Genomic DNA, 13,356 nt, shown 5'->3' with positions numbered 1-13,356 from the left:
CAATCGTGATGCAGAGAAAACTTGAGTTAAATATCATAGTCCGTGGGGAACTTTTTCTATCCAGGTAAGGGATATAAGAAGTATGGCTACAGCCTGTTCTGAATTTATATCAATATATAAACTGAATAAAGAGAGAAGACATTGAAATTGTTGAGAAATAATCCATTTGCTTAATAATAAGAGTTTAAAGGAAATTGACCAGAATGCTATAATTTGTTTCTTCCTAGCAGAGATGTCTAAAGTTAATTCTATAAACCTACAATAATCATGACAATGTATGGTACTGGTGAAAGGATAGACACACAGATCAGTAAAGAAAAGAGTCCAGAAATAGACTCCCATAACTACTGTGGCTAACTGATTTCTGACATAGGTGCAAAGGCAATGCAGTGGAGAAAAGACCATCTTTTTAACAAATGGTGTATTACATGGAAAAAAATGAATCGAGATACTTATCTTACATCTTTTACAAAAATTAAGTCAAAATGGGCCACAGACTTAAATGTAGGGGAAACATATGGAGAATTTTTGTGACTTTGAGATAGGTAGAGTTCTTAGATTTAACACCAAAAACACTATATCTTTTTTAAATATTGATAAATTGGACTTCATCAAAATTAAAAACCTTTTTTGCTCTACAAAATGATACTTTTTGCTCTGCAAAAGAGCCTTTAAGAGAATTAAAAAAACAAGCTAGAGATTAGGGGAAAATATTTGTAAATCACATACCTGACAAAGAACTTGTACCTAGATTACACAAAGAATTTTCAAATCTCAATAATATGAAGACAAACAATCCAATTTTAAAAACTGACAAAAGATCTGAAAAGACCCTTCAAAGAAGAAGATATGAGAATAGCAAATATGAAAAGGCACCCTACATCATTAGTCATTCAGGAAATTCAAATTAAAACCATAAAAAGACACTACTATTCATCCTCTAGAATGACTAAAATGAAAAACAAAAAACCAAGTTAACAATATAAAGTGTTGGTAAGTACACAGAAAAACCCAAACTCTCAAAAAAGAGAAATGGAAATGAGAAAACTACTTTGGAAAGCAGTTTAACAGTTTAAAGTTATTAATAAATATATACTTACTATATGCAGTTAATCTCACTCTTAGGTACTTGACAAAGAGAGATAAAACTCATGTTCACAAAAAAAACACTTGTGAATGTTTATAGCAGTTTTCTTCAGAATCACCAAAAATTAAAATGCAAATATCCTTCAACTGATAACCAAACTTTTGATGCATCCATAATGAAATACTATTCAGCAACAAAAAAGATCTAACTGTAGATACATTCAACAACATGGGTGCATCTCAAATGCATTATGCTAAGTGAAAGAAGCCTGACCAAAGAGCCAACATACTGCATGATTCCATTTATGCGGCATTCTGAAAAAGCTAAACTGTAGGGACAGAGAACTGACCAGCGGTTGCCAGGGGTTAAGAGTGAAGGGAAAAGAGTCTGACTACAAAGGAACAGCATGAGCAAGTTTGTTAGAAGTCATAGAACTATTCTGTTTGTCAAATACATAAAACTAGAAGTAAATATTACTGTATGTAAATTAAAAATCACTTTTAAAGAGCTTGTTTTGAACTGATATGAATAGTTTACAGTAAATCTTCTGTAATCATGGTTGCAAACCAAAAAAATGCCTTCAAATTTTCTGTTTTTAAAGTAAATTTCCAATGCTATGTTTTGTTTTGGAAAACAGTCAAAAATAACATTCAATTAATCTATTCAAACTGATATGCTTAGAGTTAGTATGTAAAAAACAGGTTAATTTTAAGACCACAAGACAGAAACATTTTTTTTTAAGATTCCAGAAATTAAAAGTGAAACAAAGATACTCATCAATTAAAATCTACATAGCACAGACCTCTTGCTCCACGCAGAACACAAGAAATGCCAACATTTTCAAAGCTAAATCATACAGCTTGGCTTTCTATACTACTGAAGTTTTAATACAATTTGCTGACTCCAGTACCAATTTTTCACCACGGGTCAGAATCACAATTGATCATTAACATTCTGGATTGTTGTTGTTGTTGAGAAATGTGAATATCCCTATTAGAGGCTAATAATTTTTTAAACTGAGATATAAATGATATACAAAATTGTGTGAGCTTAAGGTATACAACATATTGATTTTTATATATTTTATATTGCAATACGAGGCTAATACTTTTTATGCTTTTAATATTTTTTATGTTGGCTCAGTCGAGAAATATTGAAGAGAACTATCACAACTGAAATAACTGGAGTATTTAAATTACCTAAAACAATTTTACACATAAGAAGTAATTTATTCAAGGCAAAGATAAAAGAATCAAGAGGTACAGAATCAGAAACAGACAGCAAGTCTCCTTATTCTCGGTGAATGGCCCTGCCTCCAAGATCAGATTACAGATTATAAACACATTTATAATCTGTTAATTAGTCATTGTTAAAATTAATTTGCCATAACAATTTAAGGAGGGCATTACCACTTTAAGTACTGTGCAACAATATCAGTCCTTGGAGACAAATGTATTCCTTTCTTTTTCCTTGTGTACATTATTCCCTACAATTGAACTGAAATTTTGATACATTCAGGATGGACAATAATCAATGCACAGCTGGGAAACTTTATTCGGTAAGTATGTGACTACTAGTAGTACGACAATCTCTTCTACTTAAATGCTCTTTTTTTTTACAAGTAATCACTTAAGCTTCACAGTATTTATTATTGCCACAGACAGCTGTTTAGTCACTAAGTTGTGTTCGACCCTTTTGAGACCCCATGGACTGTAGCCCACCGGGCTCCTCTGTCCGTGGGATTTCCCAGGCAAGAATCCCAGGGATTGAACCTATGTCTCCTGCATTAGCAGGCAGACTCTTTACCACGGAGCCACCAGGGATGCCTGCCACTGACACTGATAGTGCCCTATTCTGAATTCCCCTATTATATAGAGCCTCCTCTGATCCTTGGTCTTCGTGCTTACTGTCTCCCGAGTAATCTTTTGTTCCCTCTTCACTTCTGATCAAAGTGCCTACAGGCTCCCCCATTATGGCCTTTAATACCTACTTTCTGTCATAACATGCCCCATGGATGAGGTGCACACTGAATAAGTCCAATGCCCAAGAGGCAGCTGTTAATTCTACCCTTTTTTTCTCCATTTCAAAACAGATATTTGTATGCAAGTGACTGAGCATGATGTTACTCTTTGGAAAATCTTGGAAACATACAGAAAGACACACACACACACACGTCAGACGTAAGATACCCCTGTCAATACCACCCACCATTGCTGTGCTTCGAAATGAAGGAGGTTTGCAGCCCTTACAGTGGGGCGTGATTTGGGAATATTTCCTGATCTTTCCTTTCTCCCCCTCTTTCCTCATAACCTCTCTCACAAAACTCATCCAATCCCATGACTTCTACTATTATCTCAATGGAATTGACTCTGAGGCCTAAGACCCATATTTGCAAATTACTGCCAAACATTCACACATACACATCCTACCACTATTTCTAACCTAAACCAGCTTCTGATGTTCTTATTTATTTTCATATCAATACTATCATACAGTAAGCCAAACTTGAAGCTAGTAGTTGTTTGTGGCTCCGCATGCTCACTCACCTCTTAGCCAAATAAAACTGTTAAATCCGTCAACTCTACCTTGCAGAGCCTTTCATAGCCACCTCCTTTTCTCTGTTCACAATGTCAACACCCTAACACAGGCTTTAATTTTTATTTATTTTTAATTAATGTTTATTAGGGTACAGTTGCTTTACAAGGTTGTGTTGGTTTCCACTGTACTGCAAAAGTGAATCAGTTATGCATACACATATATCCCCCTCTTTCTTAGACTTCCTTCCCATTTAGGTCACCACAGAGCATTGAGTAGGGTTCTCTGAGCTGTATGGCAAGTTATCATTAGTTATCTATTTTATACAGAATAGTGTCTATCTGTCAGTCTCAATCTCCCAATTCACCCCACTGCCCCAGGCTTATTATTTTTGTCCCTTAATTCAACTTCCTTTCTCTAGTATCCCTCTACTCCAACTCATTATTCATACTGCTCTCACCTGAAGAGTCCTAACGTACGATTTGATTATGCCACTTCCTGATCAGAAGCCTCCAAAGGTTCCCTATTGCTCACAGATAAAAGTCCAAGCTCCTTAACCCACTACTGAAAGCTCTCTTAATAATCTGTCCCCAGCTCATCTTTCTGGCTCTGTCACAACCACCTTCATGTGTCCCATAGCTGAACCAGATTACGGTCTTTTCCCCCAAACACACTGTGATAGCAAACCACTGCTTAGAAGATCCCTAAATTTAGAATATTTCAATATTCCCATTATCACAGCTCCAAGCCTTTGACGTTTCAATACTAACTTTCCCATGAAGCTTTTCCAAACACCGTGAGCTGAATATTTTCCAACAATCCACAACTCCTACACCACTGAATTAGTGCCTGAATGGTGCTTCTCATCTAAGATCCCTTATTCTCATATCTTAAATCTTATTAAACTATATTGCCCTGCTTCTAATTCTATAAATGTTCTACCCTGTAAGGTCATGTTGGTTCTTAAATTTCCAAAATCCAAAGCAACAGCAAAATCTCCCAAATAAAAAGCTTCCAAATAGTAGGTCATAACAGATCAAAACATGGTAAACATGATACTTGAATAAATTGATGACTGAAAACAAAATGGGATCAGGGCAATTACAATTCTAATTCTCTAAGTAGAAACAGAAAAGCTTCTATTTTTTCTACTTTTTGCCATAATACATTCTGGAAACCATGTTATAAAGGGAGTGGTATTTTGCCTTTGAGGATCATGCTTTTGACTGGAGACTCGTTATCAAAATCATTTATTACATGTTGGATATGAACAACATTCAATAAAAGCAAAGATATAATAACTGTAAATCCTTATAAATTAAAAGCATGAGATGAGCATTTTCTTCTTTCCTTTTTTTTTCTTTTTGACCATGTTGTACAGCTTGCAGGATCTTATTAGTTTCCTGACCAGGGACTGAACCTACACCCTCTGCAGTGAAAGCCCAGAGTCCTAACAACTGGACCACCAGGGAACTTCCAAGATGAGCACCTTCATATGGGCACCTGGGCACATATTTGTTATACCAAGAGTTCTACTATATCATGAATTATGCCATACATAAAAAATATAATTATTACTAGCTTTCATAAATCTCACTAAAGTCAGTATGCTAGCTATAATAAACCAAAGCTGAGTGGATCATTTTATTTATCTTCTAACTATTCAATAGACTATTTGGTGTTTGTGTGGAAGAGGTGACATTTATTTATCATTTATTTTTATCTTCTAACTATTTTATTTATCTTCTAACTATTCAATAGACTATTTGGTGTTTGTGTGGAAGAGGTGACTCAAATGACTTAACTCTTTCTTTTAAGACCAACAACAAAACCAGCTCCCAAGCTGCCCCCCAAAGTAGAACCAACCATTTCATTTTTATGAATTTACTGTGATAACCTAACACATTCAGTAATTCCACAGATTTAGAGCCATGACCAAAGAAGAGCTAGATTTGTAAAAGGAAATCTTAGGTTCTGGCCAAGCTCTATCACTTACCAATTGGGTGACACACAGCCTCTCTGTGTATCACTTAAAGGTAAAAAGAATATAAAACAATGACTACCTCAAAGAGTACAGAGAGAAAATTCAAAGAGAAAACAGAACTTAACCGTTTTTAAAATGCAAAGTCCCATCAGGAATTCAGCTATTACTATCAATACTGTTCTTGATGTTGATGGCATTTGGTCCACTATTACCATGTTTTAAAGAGAAAAGCTGAACTGGCATTTTGCCCCCTCTAGTCTTCCCGTTTCTTTAGAAATACATGTGCTCCTTTTCAGTACAAAATAACAAGGAAACTGAGTTGTGAGGTCAATCTTTACCACCTTTCTCATTCTCAAGCTCATCTGACACCTTTCAGGGCACTTTGCACTATGCCGAAAAGCCACAGAACCAACTATCATGTGGGAGAAAGGGAAATTTTGGTCACTATATTGTGCAGTTCTGTGGACAGGATGTTTCTTTCAATCAATACAGAAGGAAAAGGGCTTCTTCGTGTGCAGGAGAATTAAACCATTTTGCTTTCAAAGTACATACAACTTCCTAACTTCCTAGAGACCGCTCTTCAAGTGAGGAATGGCAAGGGACAGAGGGAGAGAAGCCCAGACAGGTGTCCATCAGGACTGGTATCCCTGTCTTAGGAAGCTAGAGTAGTGTTTCCCTTGTACCTGAGAGAATGAGAGACAGCGCCTACCCACCTCACCTCCTACACAGCACCACTGAGAGGAAGAAAGTATCTGAACTGGAGGGAAGAAGGTTGGAAGGGGTTGGGGAGAGGGATATATTTTTCTTACTCCCAGATTACAATTTTTGAAAAGAACCAGAGGGTCCTAGGAGGAGGAAGGAACTTTGGAGACTAAGAGACTGTACTGAGAGTAGTCGAGAGCTGGGATTTGTTTTGTTGTTTAGTCCCTAAGTCCTGCCAAGACTTTTGCGACCCCGTGGACTGTAGCCTGCCAGGCTCCTCTGTCCGTGGAATTTTCCATGCAAGAACACTGGAGTGAACTGCCATTTCCTTCTCTAGGGTTCTTTCTGACCCAGGGATGGATCCCACGTCTCCTGCATTAGCGGGTGGATTTTTTATTGCTGAGCCACCAGGGAAGCCCCAGAGCTGGGATAGCTTCCCATCAATGCTACCCTCAATACAAACAGCCATATAAAGATACAATCTAAAGTAAAACCAGTATGCTCACTATGCAAACCCAGTTTTAATTTGTGTCCCCTGGTTCCTCCCATCCCCATTGTACCCAAATTCAAATTCATCCTAAAGGGAAATTCTTGAGCTTCTAATGGATTATACCAGCATCAAAGGACAGAGACCAAAGAGCCCTCCCCATATACTCTGGGACCTTTGAAAGACGTGTAGATTTATTGTTTTATCATATGGTGAGATGGCGGGGGTGGGTGAGGGCAGTTGGGGGGGGGGTGGCACTCAGAGCCAGATTTAGCTTATAATGATGATGATAAACAATGCTTTGTGATATTTCTTATACTTGAATAAGTGTTAGTCGCTCATGCGTGTCTGACTCTTTGCAACCCCCTGTGCTGTAGCGTCCGTCCATGGAATTCTGCAGGCAACACTACTGGAGTGGGTTGCCATTTCCTTCTCCAGGTACACTTGAATGGGATGGAGTAAAAAATAATCACACACGACCAAACAACTGTTCAGCTTAAAATCTGTGTTTCAGTTCAGTTCAGTCGCTCAGTCGTGTCCGACTCTTTGCGACCCCATGAATCACAGCATGCCAGGCCTCCCTGTCCATCACCAACTCCTGGAGTTCACTCAGACTCACGTCCATTGAGTCAGTGATGCCATCCAGCCATTTCATCCTCTGTCATCCCCTTCTCCTCCTTCCCCCAATCCCTCCCAGCATCAGAGTCTTTTCCAATGAGTCAATTCTTTGCATGAGGTGGCCAAAGTACTGGAGTTTCAGTTTTAGCATCATTCCTTCCAGAGAAATCCCAGGGCTGATCTTCAGAATGGACTGGTTGGATCTGTGTTTGGGCAACAAATATTTATGTGCCTCCTGTAGGTCCTGCAGCCTTATTCTCTACGAACATTTGGTGAAGTTCCTATAAAACCATAAAACTACTATTTCAGTTGTGTCCAAGGAAAGGAGGAGATTTTTGCACAGGACTGGGTAAAGTCTTGAAGGAAGAGCAGTGCAATGTTGTGGGATCAAACACAATGGGAGGGAAAGAGGCATAAGGAACAGAGAATTCCAAGGGGAAAGAATTCCCACCTGGATATTCTTCCAGAGAGCTCAGCTATAACTCTGTAAGGTTCTGTGTTCTCTTTTCATAACAGAAATTACTGCCTTGTATTAAGATGTTGTTGTTCAGTCGCTCAGTCGTGTCCAACTCTTTTCAACCCTATGGACTGCAGCATGCCAGGCTTCCCTGTCCTTCGCCATCTCCCAAAGCTTGCTGAAACTCATGTCCATTGAGTCAGTGATGTCATCCAACCATCTAATCCTGTGTCGTCCCCTTCTCCTGCCTTCAATTTTTCCCAGCATCAGGGTTTCTAATGAGCTGACTCTTCCCATCAGGTGACCAAAGTATTGGAGCTTCAGTTTCAGCATCAGTCCTTCCAATGAATATTCAGGATTGATTTCCTTTAGGATTGACTGATTTGATCTCCTTGCATCCAAGGGACTCTCAAGAGTCTTCTCCAACATCGCATCTCAAAAGCATCAATTTTTCAGCCTTCAGCCTTCTTTATGGTCCAACTCTCACAATCATACTGGACTACTGGAAAAGCCATAGCTTTGCCAGCAATGTCTCTGCTTTTTAATATGCTATTTAGGCTAGTCACAGCTTTTCTTCCAAGGAGCAAGCATCTTTTAATTTCATAGCTGCAGTCACCATCTGCAGTGATTTAGGAGCCCAAGAAAATAGTCTGTCACTGTTTCCATTTCTTAAAGCTACTTATATAATTGTTCCTACTAATGTCTTAAAATTGGATTAACACATTAGTAGGAACAATGCTATAAGTGGCTTTAATAAATAACTCACAAAAGTACTAAGACATGTATCAATATAAGACAGAAAGGCCTTCTGCACTGAAAAGCATTATAGCAGAGATTGAAAACTAGAAAGTTGAGCTAACTCAGACCAACAGATTTCTCTAATGTCTACAAAATGTTTATTGAGATTTTCAGTTAGGTGCCAATAAATAAACTTAGAAAGCTCATGTAAAAATATTTGATTTATAGCTTTTCTTGAAAAATTACATCAGACAACATTGGGCCCCTGCAGGCCGCTAGCAGCACACAGCTAGACCAGAAAGTCACTGAACCTTTTAATCACCCATAACTCACCACAGTCCAGCACCCTTAGTACCTATGGCATACCGTCTGGCTTATTTGGGTACCTAATGGTCCCTGAAGGCACCTGAATTGGTGACCTCAGTTTCAAAGGAGAAGTGAGAAACTGTCATTAAATACATGGCAACTCAGAAAGAGGGGTGACCCAGCACTTGAAGGTCAGCGATGGCCTTGATGTTCCCACAACCTCTGTCTGCACTGCACACTAGACATGAGAGATAGAGCAGGCCCTGAACCAGGTTACTTCCTTTTAGCCTTTTTTTCTGCACTGAATTATCATATAAGAGATTTACTCTCAGTTATTAAGTCTAAACAATAGCTACCTCAGTGTAAATAGTGACTAGAGTTGATGCAGACTCTGCCTCTCCTAGTTGTAATAGATTAGGCAGCTTGCTTTTAAATTAATGGTGTCTCAGCGTCCTCATTCATAAATGATTGAGTTTAGCTAGAATCATCATTAAGACCACTTTTAGCTGGCCCCTCCCCATCTTTACCAGCTCTACTTATCTAGAATCTACTAAAACCTCAAAAAATGTTCAAGGTCTACACCTCCACAAAACTTCTCCAGACTCTTTCTTTGAAGCTTTAAGCTCATAAACTCTACCACCCAAATTTAGCACTTACTAATTCTCTAATCTCTTTGCTTTGAGTTTGTTGGTTCCTTCCCCATATTCAAACAGAAAATCCCTTTAAATAAGAGACTATGCTGTTTAATTTTTAAATCTTCCACAGCATTTTACATTTATTTAGCATTCAATAATTATTTGTTAATGAAACTGAATAATAACTAAAAACTAAAAATAATTATAAAATAGCAAACCTCCCAAAGAGCAACTTTCATCAGCCCCCTGAGAATGAGTTACCCTTATCAGCATCACAACTTGTCCAATTGATTCAGGCAGGCATAATGTGTACTTTGCAGTGAAGAAACACACAACTAGATTACCCTATTACTTTGTATTAACACATGGTCATTGCTTCCTTCCATAGTTGAAATGCTCCAAAGGGAGAAAATACAGACATTAACTCACTACAATAATATACTGTAGTACTCGCTGAAAGATTAGGTTACTCACTAAAATACAACAAGAAAAACTTTTTCTTATCACAACTAAGAAAAAAAAATCAATTTCTATTAAGTGCCTGCAGGTCAGACATTTTAAAACTATAGTGAAAACCACCCTAGCTCCTTCCCCACCCTGTGGATGTCATCAGAAGTTCTGAGTAAGAGGAGGCCAAGTTAAGATGCCATGTGGGCGGGGATTTACCCACCTTCACCAAAAAAGGAATAGTATACAGGTTTTACTTGTTCTGGTCAGCCTCCCCCACCCCCCACCCCCAAATAATTAAAGCTTTGGATATGTGGTCAGTCCTTCCCTATTAAAGTAAAGCCAACAGGAGAAAAGAATAATTCAAGAATAAAATTACTTTTTAAATTATTTTGTGATTGCCTGGCTTATTTAATGAATTTAAGATAATTAAACACTCTAGTAAACTAGATTAACAAGTGTTAATCATGTCTTAACAGCAAGCAGAATCTAGTGGATTGAAATTAAGTCCATTTCAAAAATGCTTTCCTGTGGCGTAACAACACTTAATACAGGCGTTTCCACTTAACCCATATTCTATGGAAGGAGGATTCGTTCAGTAATTTGTTTACAGAACGAATCTGTAATCTGTTCTGTCATCTGTAAGGCTCAAGGGTCTGAAACGCTAGGTAGTGTACATGAACGGTAGGGGATTGATTAAAAGCGGGAGGTGAATCATGGAAAACTCCCACTTGGAACTGCCTGGAAAAAAATAATGGCACTATCCAATTTAAAAGTATGGGAAACACTGATTAAATACCTATACATTTTTCCTGGGGACATCCCAGTCAACGCAACGGAGTTTTACAATCTGAGGGAAACAAAAAAGCGTCTCAAATTTTTTTAAGTAATTGAAAAAAAAAAGACCTTGCAGTAGTTTCATGCCTTTGAATAGTTTGCTTTTTTAATATCTGGTGTCGCTGATCTCCGGTTAACTCATCGTCTGACCGGAAGCCTGTCCAGTGGATCCACACGCCGCGCTGAAAAGCGCTCGGGCTTAGGCGTCTTCCTTTAGCCACGCCCACACACGGAGCGTCGCGAGGAACGGAATGTGAGCCCAGCCTCCTCACCCCCTCACGCGCCGGTCTCCTCCACTTAACAGAAACAGCTCAAACACCTCCCTGTCAGATGAAACGGACAGAACCCAGACGAAACCGGGGCATGATGTCGCTGTGTCTCTTAATATAAGTGAAGGCCACTTAAACTCTCCTACTGCCCTTCGAAAGGAAAACCCTAAGTTCCGCCCCAAGTCCCATGCGTGCATGCATAATTTATACATAACCCTGCTCCTACTTTGGAGAATTTCAAAGGAACGGAATACATTTCTCCGGGATGGCAACCGGGCACGGCGTGGGAAAACCCTTCAATTTCCGTTTTCTGCTGTGCCCACCGCACCAAAGCCTCAGGTACCGGTTCCTAAACTAGCTTCACGTTCGTTAAGAGGCTTCACACAATCTAGCAGAATTCTTCAAAGCCGGGGGCCAACTCGCTAATTTCAAATCTCGGGCGAAAGGATGGCGAGGAAGAGCGTCCTCCTCCCCAGTTCCAGCCGCTCATCAAAGCGGTGAGTTCTGAGGAGCAACTCTCCACAAGTGACTGCGATCTTCCCTCACAGGCACACATCCTACTCCACAGGCTAAAGCAGCCGTCGGGGAACGAAGTCTTTACTTGGCCATCAATTTGGGGTAGGGAATCTCCCTCCCCAAGGACCACCAGCGCAGGAAGAGTCTCCTCCACTACACTCCCACCTCTGAGTACCCCCACAAGGGGCGGAGCTCGGCCTCCAGGGAGTCAGACCAGGCAACCTGGACACCCTAAATTAGCAGGAGATTTCCCCAACACACACCCCCAAACCAGCCTGGCCAACAGCCGCCAGTGAAGCAAGCCGATCAGGCGTGACGTCAGGTGTGATTAAGTTGGTGCGTCACCTCGACGTCAGCCTCTCACCTCTCGGACGTCCCGTCCCGGGAGCAAAACTCCGGCTACTTTGGGCTCCGCCCCGTGAGAGTGGGAGGTGGCCAATAAGGGCGGTCCTGAGGAGCCCCGGGGTCCAATGAGACGAGCCAGGGGCGGGGCAGGAGGCCGGAGGGCGGGGCGGGCGGCGGCGGTGGCCGCCGGAGGTCTGGCCTGCGCGCAGTATATGACAGTACGTCAGCAGCGGGATGGCCGTAGCTGTGGCGGCGGCTGCAGACGCCCGAGCAGCCGCGGCCGCAGTGGAGGCTGGAGCCCGAGCGGCGTCGGCGGCGGCACCCCGGGGAGTTTAAGATGGCGGCGGGGGGGGCGGCGGCGGCGGCGGCGGGTCTGCGGGAAGAGCAGCGGTACGGGCTGTCGTGCGGGAGGCTGGGACAGGACCACATCACCGTACTGCATGTGAAGCTCACCGAGACGGCGATCCGCGCGCTCGAGACCTACCAGAGCCACAAGGTGAGGCCGGGCGGCTGAGAGCAGGGGGGAAAGGGCGTCCCCGGCCGCCCAGCCGCGCCGCCCCCTGACCGACCCGGCTGCACCTGGCTCGGGGCTGGCGGAGCGGTGACTCGCTTCGGCTGCCGTCCGCGCGCGCCGCGGCGGGGCAGGGCAGGGCCGGGCGAGGGTGGCTGACGGCCGCCGCCGTCCGGGGCCGGCCAGGCGCCGGGGCGTGTGGCCGGGGGAGGCGAGCGGGCGAGCGGGCGGGCGGGCGGCCCCTGGCGGCGGGGCCGAGGCCGCCGCAGCCCCTGCGCTGCGGGGACTTTCCGACGGCGCCCGCGGGGCTTTTCTAGCCTTTTCGGTCCCGCTGAGGGAGAGAGGCAACCAGGGAAGAGATGAGTGAAATGGCTCCTCTGCCCCCACGACGTTTGGGGGTGGATGGGAGGAGGGCAGCGTCCAGACGCCGAACCGAGAGGACCGGCTGGCACTAGCCGTCCGCTTCGGGGGGTGGGGGGCGTCCCAACCGTAGAGCCGCGGAGAGCCCGGGACCCAGGCGCTCCGCGTGTGAAGGTGGGACACACACTTTACCCGCAGGGACTTGGGGACACATGGGCGGCCGCGTACGGGGCGTGGAGGGGCGGGTGGGGTGGGTGCCCACCGTGTACTCTCAGAGGCTGATACGGGCGCTCCGCGTACGCGGGCGGAGGAGGGCACACGGGCGTTCCCAGAGAACCGGGGAGTCACACACACACACACCCAGCGCTCACCCGGGAGCAAGGACCTCGGTCCCCTAGAGAGAAGGATTCTCGGTGGCTCCTCATCCCCCAAAGACGCGTCGCTCGCGGCTGGGGCTGACTCACTGACCTAGAGAGAGACCGGCATCGGGGTGTCGGGGTGCAGGGCTTGGGGGGAGGTGGT

General features: G+C 42.9%; 1 protein-coding gene and 1 long non-coding RNA gene across 2 annotated transcripts in view; one reads left to right on the top strand and one right to left on the bottom strand.

The window, feature by feature from the left end:
• Nucleotides 1-12,044, bottom strand: part of LOC138441523 (uncharacterized) — a 140,442-nt gene extending 128,398 nt beyond the window's left edge. Inside the window, exon 1 of the long non-coding RNA XR_011257380.1 lies at nt 11,983-12,044. This is a non-coding gene — a long non-coding RNA (uncharacterized lncRNA). The remainder of the gene's footprint in view (nt 1-11,982) is intronic.
• ELL2 (elongation factor for RNA polymerase II 2) overlaps nt 12,025-13,356 on the top strand; it is a 75,259-nt gene continuing 73,927 nt past the window's right edge. Inside the window, exon 1 of the mRNA XM_069592593.1 lies at nt 12,025-12,459. Within this exon, the coding sequence (XP_069448694.1) occupies nt 12,301-12,459 (159 nt within the window). The 5' untranslated portion in view covers nt 12,025-12,300. The remainder of the gene's footprint in view (nt 12,460-13,356) is intronic.

This window comes from Ovis canadensis, chromosome 5 (genome assembly GCF_042477335.2).
Source record: "Ovis canadensis isolate MfBH-ARS-UI-01 breed Bighorn chromosome 5, ARS-UI_OviCan_v2, whole genome shotgun sequence".
Taxonomy (NCBI): Eukaryota; Metazoa; Chordata; class Mammalia; order Artiodactyla; family Bovidae; genus Ovis; species Ovis canadensis.
This window is presented reverse-complemented; position numbering and strand designations above follow the sequence as displayed.